At 50.4% G+C, this 22,143-nt stretch overlaps 2 protein-coding genes across 4 annotated transcripts in view; one reads left to right on the top strand and one right to left on the bottom strand.

The window, feature by feature from the left end:
- The window catches only part of SLA (Src like adaptor), a 34,042-nt gene extending 21,929 nt beyond the window's left edge, over window positions 1–12,113 (bottom strand). Inside the window, exons 1-2 of one of the 3 annotated variants that reach the window (XM_046642284.1) lie at window positions 11,902–12,113; window positions 842–939 (exon numbers count right to left, since the gene is read on the bottom strand). In XM_046642284.1, the coding sequence (XP_046498240.1) occupies window positions 842–902 (61 nt within the window). In that variant the 5' untranslated portion in view covers window positions 903–939; window positions 11,902–12,113. Of the gene's footprint in view, window positions 1–841; window positions 1,530–11,717; window positions 11,736–11,901 lie in introns of those variants that run through there. The other 2 variants (XM_046642285.1, XM_046642283.1) reach the window with 2 other exon arrangements.
- TG (thyroglobulin) overlaps window positions 1–22,143 on the top strand; it is a 246,460-nt gene that overhangs the window by 171,619 nt on the left and 52,698 nt on the right. The window lies entirely within an intron of this gene.

Raw genomic sequence — 22,143 nt, 5'->3', positions numbered from 1 at the left:
GTGACATTGTGCCATCCCTCTAGAACACCTGATGCTACCAATGGAACACAAGGATTCTGTTATTTTCAGGAAGATTTCCTAGGGCTCGTGTCTAGTTTTGTGAAGTTACATCAAAAAAGCCGTTGCAGCGCTGTGATAATATACACCCAGGATAACATTACACCCATGGATATTACATCACGGGCTGGCAGGGTGGGGTGAGCAAGAGCCTAGGTTTCCAAATCAGACTGGCCTCAGTTGGAAATAGGACTCTACAAATAGCTAATGAGACAAACCATATTCCCTTTGTGGGCCTCAGTTTCCCCACCTATAAAATAAAGGGATTGAACCAGATGCTCTCGAAGGTACATCACAAAACCCCAGCAAGTCAGCATCCTTCCATTGCTCAATCTTTTTCGGTGGAGTGGGATGAGAAAGATCGGCCCTGTGCTAACATCTGTTGCCATTCTTCCTCTTTTTTTTTTTCCTCCCCAAAGCCCCAGTACAGAGTTGTATATCCTAGTTGTAGGTCCTTCTTGTTCTTCTATGTGGGATGCCACCACAGCATGGCTTGATGAGCAGTGTGTAGGTCTGCTCTGGGATCCGATCCAGCGAACCCCAGGCCACCGAAGCTGAGTGCGTGAACTTAACCACTCGGCCACAGGGCCGGCCCCCTGCTCAATCTTTTTTAACATTTAATTATGAAAATGTTAACGACAAGCAAAGCCAGAGAGACCAGAATAAAGAAGCCCTCTGTACCCATTGCCCTGCTTCAACAGTTAGCAGCATCTGCCGTCGCCCCGTCTTCACCCCGGGCTCCCGCGGGATGGAGTTAAGCATCCACCCAAGAAGCCAGACTTACCATCCGGGTTGGGCAGAGGCCTCTCGGGAGGGGCCGGGGTGGATCTCATGCTGTTTCCCATTTCTCTCTCTCCCTGGGCTGTCGAAGTCGCTCGAAGCCTACGGCACAGGGGATACACACAGCAAGTCAACCACGCGCCGAGCCCTCTGGGTGGAGACTGACCTAGTTTAGAGTACATCGTGCATCATTTTTTCAGGCGGCTCGCTCCTTGAAAGGCGGGTGTTTTCAGGGGAAGATGAGATTGGCGAGTGTTGGTTACGTTTGCGCAGATTGGCGAGTGTTGGTTACATTTGCGCAGCTCTCATTCTTTTATCAAGGGAATGACAGAGAAAAACCACAGAGAGGGAAGTTGCTCGCAAAGGCTGTTGGTGGCGAAAGTTTCCATTCCTGCCTGCGCCAGCTGACAGCGAGCGGCGGTGTTTGTGTGAGCGGTGGCAGCCTTTCACACGCCCGCCCCCCCAGGGTCTCTCCTCCCGGGAGCCCGGCCCTGGACTCCCAGCACAGGGATCGGGGGACACTGAAAACTAAGGAGTGAAGGGGTGTGCAGAGGATGCTTCCTGTTTCAACTTTCCCTCTTTGGTTCTAGTTTTTCAACATGTTCTAACAAACACTGAAAAGGGGAAACTCGGTAACGAGGCTGTATGTTTGCAGCACGCCACATGCGCCACTCCTGCACTTGTACATCGGCTCTTACTTTAGATTATCTTGGGATCGCTGCACCCATAACCCCATTTTTCAGTGAAGGAAACTGAGTCCCGGAGAGGGTAAGGGCCTTGTCTAAGGTCACATGGCACGTAACCGTGGAGCCAAGATTTGAACTGCTGACGCTAAGTCTCCGGTTTGTTCCATAACGGTTCCAATTCTGGCTCTGCACGTCTAAGCGAGTGACCTTGGGCAAGTCATTGACCTGCTCCTGTCTGTTTTGGGGAATACTAATGAAGCAACATTGGGTCGTGGCTGCAAAATTAACAGATAAAGTGTGTGAAGCCCTTAGACCACGGCCTGGCTTAAAATCCATGTTATTGCCATTTACAGTTTCTGATTACATTTTCTGATTCTCCCATAGTGATAAAAGCTTGAATTCGGGGACTTTATACAAGGATTTTAGAAAGGAACTTAAGTGATTAGAGAATGAAAGTGCTCTCCCGGGCTGCTAGAAGCATAGAGAAGAAGGCCACACCCACAGACAGAGCTGTCTGTGTCTCATGAAGACAGAGAGGAGAACTGATGGGGCAGGTTCCCCCAGCCCGTGTCCAGCCCAGCTAGAAACTTGCCCTCCATCCCATTCTTTGTCTGAGGTTCAGGGTCAAGGCCTTATGAGTTTGAAAGTCAGGCAGTCCAACCCCCTCTCTGGCCTTAAGTCCTTCCTCTACGTGCTCAACGTTCAGATTCTGGAAAGGTCTATGGTCTCAGAGCAAGGCATTTCAGAAGCTGAGGGAGGTCTGCACCATTTCCTAATTTTTGAGGAGAGAGGGGGCAGGTGGGAGACCTAGCATATTAGGAAACAAAGAAAACCAAAATGAGTATTTTTTGAAAGTTAATATGTTTTAAATATTTCCACGAACACTTCATCAGTTATAACTCAGACTGATGGATCCCAATATAATGGTGCTGTTCCCAACATAATTACAAGGCTTGCAGAAAAAACGGTAAATTCAAAATGCGCCGCAGAAGGTGTGGCTGGAATGAATGAGCCGCAAGTTCAAAGTCAAGACTCCCCGGGTTGTCTTTGATCCGGTTGGCCTTCATGCTGGGAAACAATGGGGATGTCTGAACGCCCAGTGAGGCCCCTCCCGAAGAGAGGCCCGGCCCTTCTTTCTCCATCTCCCCTCCACCCCAAATATAGCTAAGGGGGTGCCTTTGACCATAGCAGGGCCCTTCCTGCAGGCCGGGCAGGCTGGGCAGGCTTAAACAACATCACTGTGGTTCCAGCGGGTGGAGACGAGTTGTCTGTCCCCTAGCCTGGCCTAGGCTCTCAAGAAAACAGACTCCAAAAAAGTGCTTGAAAACCAAGCCTGCTGGAGGGGGTGGAGGCCTCATTCCCCGCAGTTCAGCAGGTGCCATAGCCGCGAGCCAGCACCTCGAGAAAGGCAGGCCCGAGTGGTCCCACCCACTGACAGGCGTGCGGCCGCCTCTCAGGCCCCACCTTAGACACCCACAGGGCAGGAGCACAGCAAGGGCCTCCGAATCTGAGGAGCTGGCCCCCAGTGTGGTCTGCACAGACGTCCCGCTGACGCCTCCCACCACCTCTGCTCTGCCTGCTTCCAGTGCCTTCCTGCAAGGGCAAGTCCACCAGTCACCCCAGTCCCTCAGCCTCCCCGTCTGTCATCGCCAAGGCCTTTGGGCTTCTGGAGAAAGCCCAAGGAGAGGCCCTGGCAGCCCTCCCCTGTGGAGAGAACTCTGAAACCTGTGTGCTGGCCTCGCCCCCTCAGTCTCTTAAGTGTCCCCACACCGCTGGGCACTGCACCGTCACTCAATACCCCTAACAATGCCATTCTGTTCCCTGCAGCCTGACGCTTGGCATCAAGGTTCAATTACACATAAGAGGTTGTGCCTTTAACCCCGCGCCAGAGCGCCCACTTGGGGTGTCAACGCCCGCCCCTCCAGCCACCCCAGGGGCCCCTTCCCTCCAGCCCACCTGAGCCACCCTCCCCTCCATCTTCTCCCTCAGCCCTTGCCAAGCAGCAGCCTCCCACTGGCCGTCACATCCATCTCATCCTTCCTTTACACCACAATTCTAGAAAATTTGCTGGGAAAAGCCTTGGTTATCTATCAAGGTGAATTCCAACTTCACCTCTCTTCCCAACCAACTTTATAATTCTTCTCAAGCATTTGTGTGCTATTTTGGGGGGATTCATGGAATCCGGTACAGGGGAAAAAAAAAAGACTTGAAACTTGCATTTTTTAGATGGGAAAACTGAGGTCCATCCAAGAAAAGAAACATACCCAGGGTCTCAAGATGAGAAAGGTGGAGCAGATCCTGGAAGCCTGGGTTCTTCTGCTCTGGCACTCTCCCTCTCCCTGTTCCTGTCCGGCAGGTCCGCGTGTGCGCTGAGAGCGGACGCTGGGGCTGGGCTACAGGCCCGTCATGCCCCGCGAGGTTCAGAAACCCATCAGGTCTCAATAGACCTGAGCGGTCTGCTCGCTGGCTTCCTCTAGTCTCCAAGAAGGAGTTAACTTATCTGAAAGAGGCTTTTATTTGAGAAGAGTGAAAATGCCCCCAGAGAATGAGAGCTGAGTCTCCCTGATGAACGGACTGAACAATTTGATTTAATCTGTGACAGTTTTATGCGGTGGCTGGAGGTGGGAGAGAGGGGATGGGAGGCATAATTGCTTCTAGGAACAATAAGGAGAGGGCAAAAGAGAAATGAGTTCATTAACGTCAGCTCGGAAAATTCTTGATTTCTTTCTCCCTCTTCTTTGTGATGGCAAAGGATCCCAACTGGCTTTTGCCTCTGATTTACCCCCCAGTCTTTGGACCAATGCTGTCTTCTATGCGTGACCTTGGGCCTCAGTTTACTCTTCTGAAAAATGACATGAGTGGAAAGGATGCTCTCCCAAGAGAACCACTTCACCCCTTTTCATTCCAGCAATCAAGACTCAATGGCTTTTTGAAAATTATGAATAAGAGTAAAGATCCATCATCACTTTCTTATGAAGTCCCACTAGACAGGATCCAAACCTTGCCTTTATGTTCTTCAGGATCAAGGGAGGGCAGTTCATGTGGGTTCTACACCCACCTTCTGGTGGGCAGTTAGCGGATGCAGACGCCATTGCATTTAACCTTCCCAGCATCCCCAGAGGCAGATATTTGTCCTTCACCTTCCGGGTGTGGAGGTCAGCCTATGCCCCCAGAGCAAGGATGCAGGGTGCCCACCCACCTCTTTTGACTTCAGAACCCACGTCCTTCCCCCAGTGCCATGCTGCTGTCTCTCCACAGGGAGGAAAAAGATGACCAAGGAACTCTGGTCAGTGAATGGCTGGCAGCCATTTGAAGAGACGCGCGGCTTGGAGAGGTCACACGCCCACAGGCAGTTGCCATCAGGAATGCAGGATGTGCCTTCTCCAGCAGGTCTCTGTCTGACCAGATCAGGGATCCTTTCCTTGCGTGCTCTGTGTTGTCTCATAAACCAGGGGCTGAGGCTTCTCAGACCCTCCCATTCCCGGGGCAGCATCCCGGGACAATTCTGTGCACCTTATCCACTTTGTGCTTCCAAAAGCCTGGCCTCCCCATTGGAACAGAAGGTAGCCGGAACCCCTTCACAGTATGCCAAGGGGGAGAGACCTGGAGGAACCCCCACCAAGGGAAAGAGGTCTGGACTGTCTAGCAAAACCAGGAATAGTCGGAAAACCTTGGTGACCGTGGGAATTAACATGAAAACCTACTTAGGAATGCAACCTTCCCTTTGGCCTTCGAAATTTCTTCCACAAAGTGTGACAGCTGTAAGCCCCTTCATGTGACCTGCTTCTAAGATGGCGGAGCATGATGCCACAAGTGGGGAATCTCATTGTCCACCATATCCGCACCCGCACAGCAGCAATGACCAGAAAGAACCCCGACCTCCGTGGTTGATCAGCTCTTACTCTATGCCAGGCCCTGGGCTAAGAGTTTTATAGCCGTCGTACCCCGGGTTGCTCACCACTCCCCCACTCTAGAGGAGACAGAAATTAAGTAACTTGTCTAAGGTTAGATGACTAGTCAGAGGAAAAGCTGGGCTTCACACGTTATAACCTGTGCTCTCAACCACCACAAAAAGCTGTTCTGCTTTCCTGGTTCAGTCTAAGAACGCAACAGAAAAGTGATTTTTTTAAAGTCATCAGAGCAAACTTCAGGGACCATAAACTTTTGGGCGAAACTTCAGTACAAGAGACACGGAGGTCCCCAGGGGTCTCTTGGATGTCAGGCGGCAACCTTTGGAAGCCCAGGTCTGGGGATCTGGCTGGAGGAGCAGAAGGGCCAGGAGAGAGAGGCCAGTGAAGGCCTGCTCGGGTCTCAGCTGCCGTGGCCATTCTTAGGTGGCCTGGCCTGGTGCAAAGGTCAGGAGTGAATCATATGGAGTGCTTCCCAGCTTTTCACAGCATTATTTCACAGAACTGTTCATGCTGTAGGGCAAACCGCCCCCCACCCCCCAAAGCTAACTGTGCCTATACTGTCCCAATTTTATAAAACTTTCACATGCATGCACGTATATGTAGAAAAATATTCAGGGAAATTATTTCCAGGATGTTTCCAAGGGCTCTCTCTCTGGGCAGTGGTTTTATAGGTGAGTTTATCGATTTCTTCTTTATACCTTTCTAAAATCTGCAGATTTTCTCCCATGTGCATGAATTGCTTTTAAAATCAGAAGCAGAACTTGGGGAGAATAAGGGAGCCTTGAAAAGGGGATTTTCAAAGCAGGCAAGCCTGAGTCCAGATTCCAGCTCCCCACCTACCAGCTGTGTGTCCTTTGGCAAGTCATGGCACTTCTCTGAGCCTTGATTTTCAAATCCATAAATTTGAGATACAGATACAAGCCCCAGGTGGTTGTTTTGAAGATTAAATTACAGGTCATATCTAAAGCAGAGTTAAGTTTGGTAAGCTAGATAGCTAAAAATTTACCAAAGCTGGATTCCGTGGGGGTATTGGGTGGCCAGCTAACTCACTGTGCAAGCTTGCCCTGCCGTGACTGGTACCCCGTACCCGCCCTGTTGACTTGGAACTTGCTCAGTGCTGCCTGTGCTCTGACAGTCTGCACCAGGGATGATAAGAGCTGGGGACAGGGGCTTAGCATCGGTTGATTTCCCTGCTAAGGATCTCGCAGGATTTCCGGGGGCACCCCACCACATCCTGACCTCGCTCAACAGGTGTGCCTGCCCTGTGACCCACATTGTTCCCTGCTCTCCTCTCAGGCAGGTGCAGCTGTAGGCCAGTCCCCGATGACCCCCACCCCCACCTTGTTCTTCCCCTGCACGGTGAAGGAGGCTGTGGCACAGGCATGGCTCCTGGGCACTGGGCAGGCAGGACCGATGGAGAGCAGGCAGCCAGCACAGAAAGGCGCATGCGCCACCCCCACCCTCTCCTCCTGCCTGACTCAGAGTCAGAGGCTCAAAGGGCCACTTGGAGGAGACCTTGGAATCCTCGCATCCAGGATATTTCAAACCTGCTGGTTGAAACCTTTTTAAAGAAAGATCCCCCAGAAGCTCAATATGTGAAATAGAGAAAAAAGCAAGCTGCTGGTTGGGGGTTGGGAGCTCGGCACTCCTGCCCATCCACTCCTCTGACGGGACACTGCAATCCTAGGATAGTATAAAGCGCCGATCGAAAAGTAGCAATTTAGTGCCCTCCTGTTACACAGAAAAGGCCCTGAGAAGCCAAGCAACCAGCTCAAGGGCAGTCAGTAAGTCTGGGCAAGAGTTGTAACGCCATGTCTAGCGCTCTGTCCACTACAAGAGAGCCTGACCCATGTGTCCATGAACCTGTGTTCTGGCCCCTTCACCCCTGAGTGCCCAGAGGGGGATCTCATATACTCTCAGGCTAAGAGGGAGGCTCAGCTTAGCCCTAAGACCCCATTAGGATGGACACACCCTATAAGACATTTTATGGTCATTTTTGGATGTCACAGGACGAAGCCAGATTTGGGACCGGTTGATACTGGGGCAAATTTCAGTTTCACTTCTTATTAAGTCACTAAACCTCTTTTCATTGTTTTTTGTTTGTTTGCATTTTAAAAATTTACATAGCCGTCTCTGCCTTACTGGGTTTTCACAAGTAAGGATCAGAGAGGGCGGGTGTCACACAGGCTGAGTGCATTTCCTGGTCTGTGTGGCTCGCCCCTGCTGACAGTAAATGTGCCACCAGCAAGTGCCTTTGTGGCCTGGACCCTGTGGCAGGAGGTCTGTGTGAAGAAGTGTCAATAAAGCCATTCCTGACATGGCTTCACCATCTCACTGAAATAAAAAGTAAAAATCCCCCAATCTCTTTCTTTTCTAGATCAGCTTTTCATGCACAGAGGCCCCCAGTACACAGGGCTGGTGTATATATGTGTGTGTGTATATATATGTATGTGTATCCTATAAGCTAGCTGACATGATAAACACTGACGATGAAACAAGAGTCATAAAGACAATTATTGTGTTACTAGATTACGCAAATACACAATTATGCAGAAAGGGAAAACAGTGAATATGAAATAGTCTTTTTCTTTTCCTTCCAAACATGGATACTTGGGAAGTGCAGGGTCCTTGAGAAGGAGGAGGTAAATGGAGATGCTAAAGGTTGTCCGGACATCTGGGCTCAGGGATTGTAAGGTTAGTGATTTCTCCATGACGTCACATTTACCAGAAAGGTTTAGTGTTCTTTTTATTCACACACATGAATCATAAGCATGGCTCACACTCTTGTGAGTGAGATGGAAATGGATGTTTTGCCTAATAATGGCATTTGCATATGCTGAGCCTCCTGCTCCAGGGTCCTTGCCCCTCACTGTAACTCACTTGTCAAAACGCACAGATGCCAGGGCTGAGGACCGCTGAGCTACGCTCCGTTCAGCTCCCATCCCGTCCTCACCCCCTCAGGGACACCTGCATTGCCCTTGAAGGGCATTATAATGTCCACAACCATTTGTGTGACTGTTTGATGAACGACAGTAAGGGCGGTGAAGACAGAGAGATCAGATCTGTTTTTACTCACAGCTGGAACACAGTAGATGTTCCAGAAGGAAATAAAAAGGACTAGATGACAATTGAAGAAACAATGCGCCCAGGAAGGGGGCAGCACGAGAACTGATCCTGACACTCTGGGTGCTTGGAATTTCTGTCCAGAGGATGTAAGTTTTAAGCTGATTGTCTGTGTGACTTGGAGGGCTTGGTGGGGAGGGAGGGGGAGGGAGATGGCAGATCTGTTAATTGGGATGGAGTGTGGCAACCTCCCAGGGTTAACGTGAGAATTGAATTTAACAGACTTCACTGACTAAGCCTGTTCCCCTCTGCTCTGTGTCCTGGGCTCTGGGTGGTCTCTCCATGGTACACACCACAGTACATCATTAAGTATTCGTTTCTCTATGTGTGCATTACCCACACTCCCTCCGAGGCTGTAGACTTCCTGAGAACACGGTCCAGGGCTGTTATATTCCTCAATGGAAAATCACTACCTCGCAGGTGACTGGCACGTCCTCGGTGCTCACTTATTGTCTGTAAGATGCCTGGCACAGTGCATGTGGAGAATGCTGTGCTTCCAGGGGCAGCCCCACCTCCTCAAGGTGGTCATTCCCCTAAGGAGCATCCGGAGGACAATTCTCACTTCCTCCTGAAGCTCTTTGAGTCTCCCCAGCTTTCCCCCAAGTCCTCCAGCCTGGTCCCAGCTGCCTGGGGCGTGCCAAGGAGGGAAGTGTGACTTTGCAAGGCTGTTTGACAACAAAAGTGAGCCACTAAGCCTTTGAGGCCCCACGGTTTCTGTCGGCAGCTGGAGTTACCGTAATGAAATAAGCTCATGATTCTCAGATAGGAGGAAGTGGTCCGGACCCAGTGTACTTGTTTCCTTTGGAGCTCTTGGGGAGGTGAGAGAGGGAGGGAGTCAGTCACATAGTATGGACCCAATGCATTTACTATGGAAGGGATGGATGGATGGATGGATGGATGGATGGATAGATGGACCAACAGGGCCCTCAGGTTGCTGACAAGAACCAAATGGTCTGGCCTGACATGCTGGAAATCCTTAATGAGAATTTTAAGCTCTTGCCTCTCTCTCAGAGCTGGGGGAAATAAATTCTTGCTGAATGTCAAATGAAAAATGAAAAACCAGCAGCATCTACAAATGCGGAGAGCTGATTGGGGTTTACTGGGATGAATAACTTCTCAGTCTTTAAGAAAGACACACTCCCCTCAGAAATATGTCGCCAGCTCTGGAAACTCAGAGTGGGGAAATGTTTTCTGTATTAGGAAAATGATTTCAGTCTGCTACAATGCAAACCTACCCATATCTGTTTCATTTACGTGAGATGGAGGAACAAGCAGAAATAAGCCAGAAAAATCGAGGAGTGTCCAGTGCATCAGCTATGCAGTTTGATCCGTCATATTAACACTGCCTATTAGCATCTACTGTCTTGCAACACCCCAGGAATGCAATGTACTCCAGTTCTCTGGGTTAGGAATGATGTTAATACCTGCTATTTAGTATTTAGCATCTCCTACACATTGTATATTACTTAAACTTCTTACAAACACATGAGAAAGCTGGTCTTTTTACGGGGAGGAAACTAACAATCAGAGAGGCCAGGTGACTTGCCCAGAGTCACACGTTCATGGGTCGCTGACCTAGAATGTTGACCCAGGTGTAGCGGATTAAAACAGCAGCTTTCCATCGTGCCTTAATTCTAGATCTGTTTAAGACGCAGGAGTCTAAATAGATTTTAGACTGTCTATTCCATAGGTTTTAAAAAATATTATTATTATTATATTTTTTTAGAGCATACTAAGCACTCTTGAATAGCATTCTTCAAACTGGAGAATAAAATTGCAACAGATTTGCCAGAACTTTGATTTGGGCCTACCTCCCCAGTTTCTTTACTGTTTGTTTTAATTTTTTTTTTTTTTTTTTTGCTGGGAAAGATTTGCCCTGAGCTAACATCTGTTGCCAATCTTCCTCACGTTTTTTTCTTCTCCCCAAAGCCCCAGTAGGTAGTTGTATATTTTAGTTGTCAGTCCTTCGAGTTTTTCTCTGTGAGCCGCTGCCACAGTATAACTATTGACAGATGGGTGGTGTGGTTCCGCGACTGGGGACCTGAACCCGGGCCCCCAAATCGGAGAGTGCCGAACTTTAACCACTAGGCCATCAGGACTGGCTCTTACCTCCCCAGTTCTAAAAGGACCCCAGGTCAGTTTATAGATTTGCGGCTCAGCATTCACAGCAAACCACAGAAGACAACCTGCAGACCCTGGGGTGTCTTTCTCCTCAGATGAAGGGCACTGCTCCAGATGCACACTGTTGTCCTTTGCACACTGGCTCTCACTGAGGCTCTCCCCTCCCCACCTCAGCCCTCGGACCCCTTAGAACTGCTCACCAGCTGTGTGACTTGGACGGTTCACTTAACCTCTCTGAGCCTCATTTTCTCATTTGTCAAAAGCAAATAGTAATCGTAATCTTACAGGATTGCAGGAAAATAGCTTTCCACGTGACACCCCTCCCCTGCCGCTCGGCGTGGCAGACACCATCCCGTCACACCCGCATGCACGGCCCCAATTCAGGACATGCCGAGGCCAAAGCCCAGGTCATGCCCTGATGCCACACTCTCTGGATTCACAGGCACCTAAAAGAACATGGACTGGGCCACATTCCTTAGCGAGGTCTAGTTCTCCAAAATCTCTCCTATGCTAACATCTTATGTTTCCAGAATTTATATACCTCCCTCTGCCTCTCTTTTAATCTTACCCCTGCCCCCTGCACATGCCACCCACTTTGGTTATTATCGATTGTTGTTGACATCGTCCCCGAGAAGATCCACACTCCCAAACTCCTGGAAGCACTACTGTGATGCGCCGGCCTCCCTGGGCTCGGGGCACCTGTAGGTGTCCTTACTCCATGCTGATAGCATTTATTGAGCACCTACTATGTGTCTGAAGCTAGCCTGGGTGCTCTGCTTGTGTTAGCTCGTTTAATCTGCCCAATACCCTTGTGAATGGAGTACCATTATTCCCACCTTACGGAGGAGAAAATGAAGGCCTGGAGAGGTTTAAATGACTCGCCCAGGGTCACCCTGCTAGGAAGTCTGGTAGCAAGAAGTAGTTGTCCTTAGTGAGGCACCTGCTCTGCGCCAGGCCGTCGTGTAGCTGGACAATCTCCGCTGGCAGGAGCGGGCCCGGCTCAAGCCCTCCCAGGCCTTCTTGCCACATAATTACGCACCAGACGTTCACTGGGCAGCCGCGATGCGCAGGCACCTGGTGAGCTGTGGGGCCTCACTTGAGACATTGCTCTGCCCCTTCTCAAGGAGCACTTCTGTCTCCGGAAAGTCAAGCCCCTGCCCGCTGTGTGCTGAGGGGTCCTGAAGTCTCTGCCCAGCCAGCCCCCGCCATGTCCCTCAGGGTACCTTCAGAAGCTGGGCATGCTCTCCCCAGGGAGTAGCTCAGGAGGGGTTGCCGGGAGCGCTGTCAGCGCGTCTCCATCAGCTGCTGCTGCTCTGGCAGAGTGAGCGGGCCGCCAGGCCTCCTGTGGGTGTGGAGAAGCCCATGCTATCAAGAAGAACAGCAGTTGCTAAACGGCCTTGCACTTCCTCTGCTAGAAACAAGGAAGGCGCGGGACTTGCAGAAGAGTGGGTTCCTGTTTTCAGTAACCTCTCTAAGCAAGCGTCTCTCTGCAAGGACGGGCAAGGTTGACGTTATTCGGCTTTTTACGAAACACTTGGGAATGTGGGCAGCCTGGTTCTAAATGTCCGGGTCATGCTGGGACTTCCAGAGGCTGGGGCTGTCTTGTCTAATTAGAAGGCAGAGGAGGCTGAGAGGCTGCTCTCACATCCCCTGAGCTCCCCGGGGCCATGGAGGCTGGGGCTCAGAGCTGTAGCTTCTCTTTTCTCAGTTTCCCACTTATGACTGCTTCCTCATGTCACTGCGGAATGGACCCCAGAGCACAGCTACTGGCCCTGGCTCTGCTGTAGGCCAGTTTTTAATTAGCAGAGACTTGAAATAGTGGGCATGAAAGCGCCGTTGTAGAAAGGAGCTGCTCACCAGCCTTCCTGGGCCAGACCCACCGCCCCTTAGCTGGGCGACAACCAGAAGACATTAGAAAGGTTATGAAAAATAGTCAGCTCCCCCCCAGGAGCTAGGTGCAAGTCGGCTAAGAAAACATGGCCACTGAATGCAATGTGCAATGCCCGGCTGGGTCCTGGATTTAGGGAAGAGGACTAGAAAGAACATTCCTGGGACGGAGGTGGGCTATATTCAGGTATACACTGCATGTTAGATAATATTGTGTCAATGTGAGTTTTCCGGAGTATGCTGACGCTACTGTGGTTTTGTGGGAGAATATCTTAGGACCCACATGCTGATGTATTTGGAGGTCAGGTGTCGCAATGTCTACAGCTTCCAAATGGTTCACTAAAAGAAAAAATATATATCAAATATAAATATAAATAAAGAGAAAGAGAGAAAATGAGGAAGACAGAAACCAAACGTGACAAAATGTTAAGACTTGGGGATTCTAAGAGAAGGGCATAAGTGCACGGGACCATTTCAACTGGTTGATGGGTTTAAAATATTTAAAAATAATAATATATAGCTCCCTATGCAGAGTTTATGAGTCTCAAACAGGAAAACCCAGGCATTTGGGGCCTGAGGGCTTCTTGGTGGCAAAGGTAGAAGCTGCTAGAATGTCAACTCCAGGCACCACGGCCTGGGCATTGTGTGCTAGAGCTGGGGGTGCAGATGACCATGCTGGGGCCACCCTCTGAGAGCCCTGGCTGGCCCCCCACTTCACAGAGACGACAGAGCAGAGCGTCCAGTGACTTGCCCCGGTTCGCACAGCTAGTCCTGAAGCTGAGCCAGGGCCAGTGTCGAGGGCTGGTGACGCGCAGCCCCAACCCAGCGGGGCTCACACGGCCACCAGGGCACAGTCATCTAGAAACCTGGCTCAGTGTCGTTATTGAAGATGAATTAAAAACACCAGAGCTGCTTCTAAATTTAGAAGGAACTCTGTACTAGAGAGATGCTTCCTCAGACAACTTGTGAAATGACCCGCTCTGCTCCGCGCGGGGCACCCTGGGAAGGGACAGAGGAAATGTTGCAAAGACTGAGTGGGCGCTTTGCCCAGATGGGCAGAAATATACAGAAGTGGAGTTTTTCCCCCCAAATCGCACAGCAAAGTAAAAGAGGTTTGGACCCATGGTCAGAAGGCGGGAGTTTTGTGGCAACTTTTCAAAAAGCATTTATTGAGAATCTGCTATGAGTTAGACTCAATTCATCCCTTCATTCAATCATTTCGTCAATACAACTTTACTGAGCCTGTTGCGGGCAGTGGAATTCACCACGCACGGATACCAGCAAAACCCTACCCTCATTGGGCGTACCTGCTCTGGGGGAACCGTGTGATAAGGACTTCTCTCGGTATGGTGGAGGAATGGCATGGTCAGTGTGATAGGGGGTTCCACAGGTGCTGCTTCCCACAGGGGTCAGTGGTAAGGGGGATGCACCGTCAATGGAGGTCCCTTTAGCTGAGACCCCCCCAGGAGGAAAGGAGCCAGCCTTGGGACACGCCAAGGCATGGGAGGCCCATGCAGAAGGGCCTACTGGCTTCACACAGACTGTGGAGTGTTGGGGAAGACACAGTGGGTCCAAGAACTCCGAGTCTGATGGTAGAGATGGACAGCAGAAAGGCAGGCGTAGAGTGGTTCTCCACTGCAGGGCACAGTCCACTAACAGGAGAAGCTGCTGCAGAGGGAGAAGCTGGGAGTTTGGCGCCCGGGGGGTCAGGGTTGCCGCCTCCACTCTGCCGGTTGACAGTGGGTACCCGGTGGCCCGGGGGGCTGCAGCTGACTTCCCCCGGCCTTGGGGTTTCACTATTTCCCTTTCACCCCTGGGGTAGCCGCAAGAAAACAGAGCAAGTTTGAGAAAATGTTCCTAACACGGACAGCTGTGCTGCATGGAAGCCTGAGCTGCGGCCCGAGCAGAAGGATGGTGTGGTGGTCGGAGCCCACTCTTGGCAAGGGACGCCTCCAGCAGGACCTCCAGTACAAGACTGGAGTCGGCCCTGGCCCGGTGACAACGTGTGGGGAGGCCACGCTTCAGGGCTCACGGAGACACCCAGGGCCCTCTGTGCAGAAAGCTCTGACTTCCCAATGGCTTTGTGAGTTCATTAGCTATTAGGGCCCAGGCTAATGGCCACAGGCAGATTAGCAAGATGCCCCATGGGTCCAAGATTGCTAAGTACAAGATGCAGTCAACACCTTATTGAAATGAAATGTTCCTCCATATAAACTACTAACTACACACTTAACGTTCTCAGGAGCCACGTGGCACCTTCCCAGGTTCAGGGGTTGGCAGGCCTCCTACCCAAGCAACATGAAGCCTGTTTCTCCAGGTTCTAGGAGGTAAAGTTGACCAAGTGCCAAGCAGCAGGAGTGCGGTGTTTAAGTTAGGGTTGGGGTTAAGTTTAAGGTTAGGAGTCCGGTTTACAGCTCGGTCCAGTGTTAACAGATTCCCAGGTCTACTCAAAAGTATTGTCCGCTCTTTTTACATAAATAGTGGAAAGCTTAGAAGATGAAAAAGAGGACCTCAAGAACTAGTAAACTCCCTATGAATGGGGAGAATTAAGTTTGTCTCCTCAGCAGGGAAGTTCAGTGAGCATGTACTGAATGCAAGGCATTCTACTCGGTGCCACAGAACTATCGATGGGCTTCTTGCATCCAAAGGGCTTAAACTGTATGACCTTCAAGATCCCGTGCAAGCTAGAAGTTCTCCGAGAGCCAAGTTGATGCCCCTTCTATGGCTGGATAAGTGCTGATTCACTCATTCATCAATCGTTTATTCCACACGTGTTTGTCGAGCTTCTGCTATGTGTTGGGCACTGCTCTGGTGCTAATTTAGAGAAATGGACGTGTAATGGCACCGAAGGTGGCTGAAAGAATGGGGACAGGAAGGGGAACTCCTACCTTGGAAGAGAGTTTTAGACGAGCCCAGACACCAGTGTGAAGATCAGAAGGGAGAGTGACCTGGTAAAGCGAATGGCCAGTGCAGAGGTTTGGGGCTGGAAACGCTTGCAGCGTTCGAGGAGCAGAAAGTAGGGAAGAGGGAGCTAAGATTTGGGCAATGTCAGGAAAGAAGCTTGGTTCTTGCTTACAGTACCTGTTTACTCTTCCCAATTACTCTGTATGTCTACACTTCACCTGGAGAAACCGGAGCTCCTAGGGTTAATTTCCTTGCTCTCGGTCACCCAGCTGCTGAGTGACACCACCCAGCCTTGCTCAATGGCCTCTGGAGGTGAGCTCACCATCACCATTATGCTGGCCTCCTTGGGGTCTTCCCAGGTCCCAGTGCCTCCCTCACCCCATTCCAGCCCTGTCCCCCAAATAAGGCTTAGGCCCTGCTGCCATCTTCCTCAAGGACCTGCCCAAGTCTCCTGTCTCCCACAGGACCAACTTCCTCCCTTTCCTGGCATTCAGTGCTCATCACAGCTTGTTTTCTAACCTTTCCTCATGACAAGGTCCCGCCTCAAGGCCCCCACACCCCATTCACCACAGGGACTCTTTGTGCCCGTCTGCACTTCAGACAGGCCCCCCAGCTCTTCACCATTTGCTTTGTCCCTGTCCTTCCCATACCTGTGTAGGATGTCCTCCCACCCAGAGCTCACTTTGTCCACGTGTATCCGCAGACCCCCCTCAACCAGAAGTCATTGCTCCCTCCTCGCAACACCCCTTGGAGTTTTACGTGTCCCACAGGAATAGGGCGCATATGTACTGGAGTCAAGAACAAGAGGATATGTGGGGGCTGTGTGACCTGGCATAGGTTTCTGAGTCTCTGCGGGCCTAAATGGTGTTACTGATCCTCCTTCCTTCTCAGGTCATGAGGGTCCCTAGAAGAATGTGTGCAGGCTGCCCAGCCCAGTGCAAGGCGCGTAGTGGGGGTCCTCTGAATACGAGTGCCTCCCATTCCTTTCACAGTGGAGCCTAAGCTTTAGAAGGCAGGGGCGTGTCCAACACAGGAATATTGAGCCCAGCTCTGAGCCCACCCGAAAGAGCTGGTCCGTAATTATCCACTGAATGAATGAATGAATGGAGGCTGTGCATCTGCCTTGTGAACCAAAGCACACACATCGTGAAATTTGACTTTTCACCTCTGGGAAGACAATAAGCAAATCACAAAAATCTTCTGGGAGAGATCAGCCCCTATTTTTTCTCTAGCGATGGGTGTCGTTCATATTTCTGGAACCATCTCCAAAGTGGGATAAGTGGCCCATCTGGATGAACTGAATTCTCCAGCTGGAGTGGGACCTAAATGTGTATGTCATCAGAATCGCTGTGTTTCTTTGGGAGGCCTCCTGGCACGGACACTGTTCTCCGGAAAAAGAAAAGTATGAGCTTTGTTCCCACTGTACTTCTCTAATGTGATGAGTTGCACAACCCTTTTGGTTCACGAGAGCTGTTCTCTTCTGTTCTTCCTCAAACTAACCCCCCAACATCCACCTCCTGGAGACCGTCCCTCTTCTCAGCCTTGTGGGGGTTGACAAAGAGGTCGGAGGTTTCCCAGAGTTTGGGAAATTCTCTGAGCGTGGCCTAATTTCAGTCTGTGCAACTTTGCAACTCTGCTTTCCTTCATAACGTCCGCAGGTCACTCACAGCCAAAGTCTTTTGTTTCCTAGATCTGACTCAGGCATTCATTTATTTAAATTAATATTATATTAAGTGAATATTAGCCTCAGGTCAGCCATGAGGCTAAGCTGTAGGGGGACAAAGGTGACCGTGACACATGCCCTGCCATCCAGGAGCTCAGTGAGAGTCGAACAGGGGCCAGGAATGACCCACGATGACAGGGCATTGCGGTGGGGGTTCCGGTGATGAGGAAACCAGAGGAAATGGCTGGCAGTTGTGGTGGACCCGAGGCTTGACAGTGGGTGATGTTCAGCTCAACTTTGGACGTGAGAAGGGTCCACCAATGCTAGACGTTGGCAGTGCTGGCTGGGATGTTCGCTTTGTGCCTTCTCATTTTTGTCATGATGGTGACTTCAGTTGCATCTTGTCTGGAGTTGGAGGTGACTTCAAGATCTGCCACTCAGGTCATCCTGCCTCCTGTGATCTCCTTGCCCCTCTCAGATGCACCTGGGACAGGCTGATGAAGTGACCCGCCTTGGATCTGCGCTGTCTCGTCTTTTTCTGCCCCAGCCTTCCACGGCCCCCCAGTGTCCTTGGCCTTTGCATGGACTCTCACCTGGTCCTCACTGTCCCAACCCGCCTTCCTGGTTCCCTTCCACTGTCTCCTGTGGCCTGGGCAGGCTCTGCTGGGTTTTGCCTCTGAATTGACTCTTGCTGTCCCACTGACCTAGAATGGCTTTCCCCATTTTATGATCTGCCAGAATCAGGGCTGAGTCTCCTGTTGAGGTTACCCAGGGTTTCAGTCCTTTCATCTTACTGAGACAGAGTCTGGTCAAGGGCTCATGCTTCCATTATCTTCTGCAAAGGGTGGGGCTAAGCCATGTCACACCCCGCTCTTGTCCTCTACCCAAAGGAGTGGTTCTTCAACTGTCTAAATGGCCTGTGCTCCAGACTGGCTCATGCCAGTGGCATTGGTGGGGAGGAGGGATGGCAAAGGTGGTGGCATCTGTCTGCAGCCAAGAATGACTGTGTCAGAATGACCTGTAACTGTCCCAGAGGCAAGAAGTTCTCTGGTCACTTTTATTTCTATCAGCAGAGCAGACACTGTGGGTGGCTGGTGACATCCTAGCTCAATTCTCTTTTCCTCAGCCCACTGACAAGGGGGCCTCTCTTCCTGTTGTCTGGTGTCATAATCTCAAAACTTTTTGATTACACACCCAGACAGTAGAAAAGTTTTGTGTAAGCATTCCGCATATATGCATATTTACTCACTAATTATGTACACAGATGACTCTACGAATATATACATTATAAATTAAAACATATTTTAAAAGGATAAGACTACTTCAATGATATTTATAAGTAAATATTCCAGAATTTTCTTCCTGCACTCCAAATTGATTGTCTTGTGCACCCCATTTGGGAGACCAAGACTCTTAACAGAAACGTGAAGAAGGAGACAGGCATCATTTCTAAACAAAGGAATTTTGAAATACTGTATTTTATCTTCTGATGGTGCAATTATATCGTCTCTCTTCTGGGCAAGGCACAGAGATCCTTGTGAGGTCCACTTGGAACAAAGACAAGAGTCCGTCTTCCCATGAGAAGGAAGAGTCAGTGCGTGGTGCTGTTGGCTGGTATCAGGCCCCAGGAAGGGAATTTTTTCAAGGGTCTCTCCTAACATGTCTCTTCCCCATCTCTATGTTGGTCTGACTTCCCCAGCACTGTGAGTTCCATGAAGGCCAGGAGCCCACCTGTTTTGTCAATGATTGACACCTAACCCTGGCATCTCACTCGGCCAGAGCACCCATGACGTGTTTATTAGGAGGAAGGAAGGGCAGAAGGGAGGGAGAATGGGAGGGAGGGAAAGAGGAAGGATGTAAAACAAAAAAGGAAAGAAAGAAAGTCCCCTCCCTGTCCATTCGTAACTTCCTTATGGCCTTAAGCATCTTTGATTCCCTGCAGCATCTGACATATGGGAGGTGCTCAAAGATGCGCATGGAATTATCCTGATAGTAGACCAGCTCAAAGCAGCAGAGCAGGCTGTGTCCTGGGACAGTGGAAACAGTGCAAAATGAAGTTAAGATCTATGACAGAATCATTACAGCTTTTACTCAAGTCCCCTCGAGCTCTCTCATTCTATGACGCTTCTGTGGGAGAGGCTCTTGCACTCACGACAAGATTCTGTTGTTGTTATCCAAAGAAGAGCAAACTCAGAACTGGCCTTGATGTCATTTAAAATGGTGTCAACCATGTGTAAGCAACTGGATGGGTGTGAAATTGTCGCCCGGCGTCTGCTTCATTACCCACTGAGCCACAACTAATTACACTCAGCAGCATGGGGCGGCCAAGGAGGGCCAGCAGACGAGAGACACGCTCAGTTGCTTAAAATAGCTTTGGCCACGACAAAATTTCAACCCCCAAAGCCTCTTTTAGACTGGAGAACATTTCATTATTTTTTTTTTTTTAGTTTGAGCAGCAATAGGATTATAAATAACAATAACTGACATCCGTATAGTGCTTTACAGGTTATAAAGTATTTTTCAAATATGTTAGTTCGTTGAATTTTCCCAAGAACTCTTTGCAATATCCATTACAACTTTAATGACTGCTACTACTTATTTGAAACATAACACACGTCGGCACTTTACATGTTGTCTTATCAATTCATCTCAACAAGCGAATGAGGTCAATATTCTTCTCATCCTCATTTTGTATTTGAGGAAACTGAGACACAGGGAATTTAAATAGTTTTCCTAAGGACACACAGCTGGCTAGAGGGGAAGCTGGACTTGAAGCTGGGCTGATGGAGCCATGGCCCATGCTCTGGATGCCACACCTTGAGTCATTGTTATATACCCCTTTTACAGACAGGGAGACAGAGACACAGGGAGTAGCACTGCTTACCAAGCTGTCAGCACAGGATTCACTATGATTTCTCTAATCCCAAAGCCCATGCGCTGTCTGTTTTTTCTACACTGTATAATAACTTACACTTGTTTTCACCTGACAAATTTGAAGAGGATGGTGTTGGAACGGATGTGAAATGGATTCCAGGAGCCAAGCTTGGGTGGGGATTCAGAAGTGTGCCTGTGTAGTTCCTAGAGATGCAAGAGTCCCCTGGCAGTGTCCGCACAGGAAAGTCTGGGGAGAGGATCTGCTTGATTTATGGGCCAGGGGCTGTCAGGACTGTCCTTGTCACAGGGCAGGGGCTGGGCTCGGATCTCACACCCAGCTGGAGCTCATACGAGACAAGGAAGTGGGCACCACGGTGGAAAATGCGGAGCCGATCCGAACACATGGCCAAGCGAGGGTGGAGGGGTCAGGGTGTGAGGCTCGGGCCCGAAGACAGAGACACCAGGACAGGCCAGGGCCAGGATTTCGGTTCAGCTGGTCGTGCAGACGGGAACCCCAAAGAGCGTGTGCACCCTGTCCTCTCTGGCCTGGACACTGGGTGGGAACACTGGACGGTCCACTTCCGTGCAGGCCCCTCCCTCCAGCCTCTCCTCCCCACACACAGATTCCAAGCCTAGAACCTGACTCCAGGACCTTTAACTGAACTTCCGGGGCAGCTCCCTCACTCTTCACTTTTAACATGGCACACGGGAAGGGCCTTCTGGGCCAGTGCCCTGCCTCCCGGTCCAGCCTCCTCAGATAACCCCTCCAGGGACATCAAACCAGTGCCAGGCAGTGTCCCTCCTCTCCGCTCTGCTCCCAGTCTCAGCAGAGTCACCACTGCTCATGTCCACGCAACCCAGGTCACACCTCCTTGTGGGACTTTCTCTGAGAGGCCACCTGATCCCCCTCGGGCACAGGAATCAGCCACTTCCCCTTATGCACACTGAGGCCATCCAAACCCATCAGAACCCCAGAACTTCCACACAGGCTGTGCTTCTCTAGGTCGGGCATGGCGAGTCCTTCCTATGGTCAGGTCTGGGCACTGCATTTACTGAGGGAGGGAGGGAGGGAGAGAGGGGAAATGGAGAGAGGGAGGTGGTCCGGAGGAGACTGGGAGGAAAAGAATAATCAGAGCATGGCTTTCTCACTTCTAGAAGTCTTTGCTAGGTTCTACGGTCTTCTAGACGCTCATGTGTCTTGGGGTAGCTCTTCCTACACCATGGCTGATGGCAGGAGTCAAAACTTGCAGGGAACACAGCGACCCCGCACTTGTCTCCGCCTCCATCTCTCCATCTTGAAATTAGATACCAGGATGCAGCTCTGGGCAAGGGCTGGCGAGCCCCCAGCACTGCCACCCACTACCTTATCTGTCTATTAACTTCCCCAATCCACACAGCAAATCTACGAGTTCAGACTAAAATCCCACTTTACCAAAATGGACTTGGTGAAATGAATTGATTTGCTCAAAATGGCAAGGCCACTAAGGGACAGAGCAGAGATTGGAAATGCAAATCTTTCTGATTTCTAAATCCAAGGTCTTCCCACTGTTCTTTACCGGAGGTCGTTTTCAAAGTTTTTAAGAGAATGACAATGTAGAATGAGTCCATGACGCGCTGGCACACAGTTGTCCTCCTGGTAGCCCCAACGGAATCAGGAGCACTAGAAGTCACAGGAGGCAGCGAGCGGAGCGTCTGGTCCACACTAGGCCCCGCGCTGAGTTCCTCACACAGCGTCTTTCATGTGCCCCCTGCAACAAGTCGGTGAGGCAGGCGCGTTACAGCTGAGGGAACTGAGACTTGAAGAGGTAACTAATTTGTTCAAAGCCAACGAATCAGAAGGTGACAAAGCCACAGTTCAGCCCAGGGCGTCATCCTCAAAAACCAAGACCTAGCTTCTCTCTCTACCGTTCCGCTGCGCTAGTCATGATTCTGGCCAGCTCGTCCTTGAAACAAAGCCACAGGTATAAATGACTGGAAAGGAACGTCTACGCAATTTTACAAGTTATAATTATGCCATTGTTTTTGAAAGGCAACATACGCCCAGTGTGTACGCATGAATCGCTCCTTGAGGATGGAGGGACTCGGGAGCCTGTGAAATAAGGGGGCAGCCACTGCCTCGGCCATCACTCAAGCTGTC

This window comes from Equus quagga, chromosome 16, assembly GCF_021613505.1.
Source record: "Equus quagga isolate Etosha38 chromosome 16, UCLA_HA_Equagga_1.0, whole genome shotgun sequence".
NCBI classification, from domain to species: Eukaryota; Metazoa; Chordata; class Mammalia; order Perissodactyla; family Equidae; genus Equus; species Equus quagga.
This window is presented reverse-complemented; position numbering and strand designations above follow the sequence as displayed.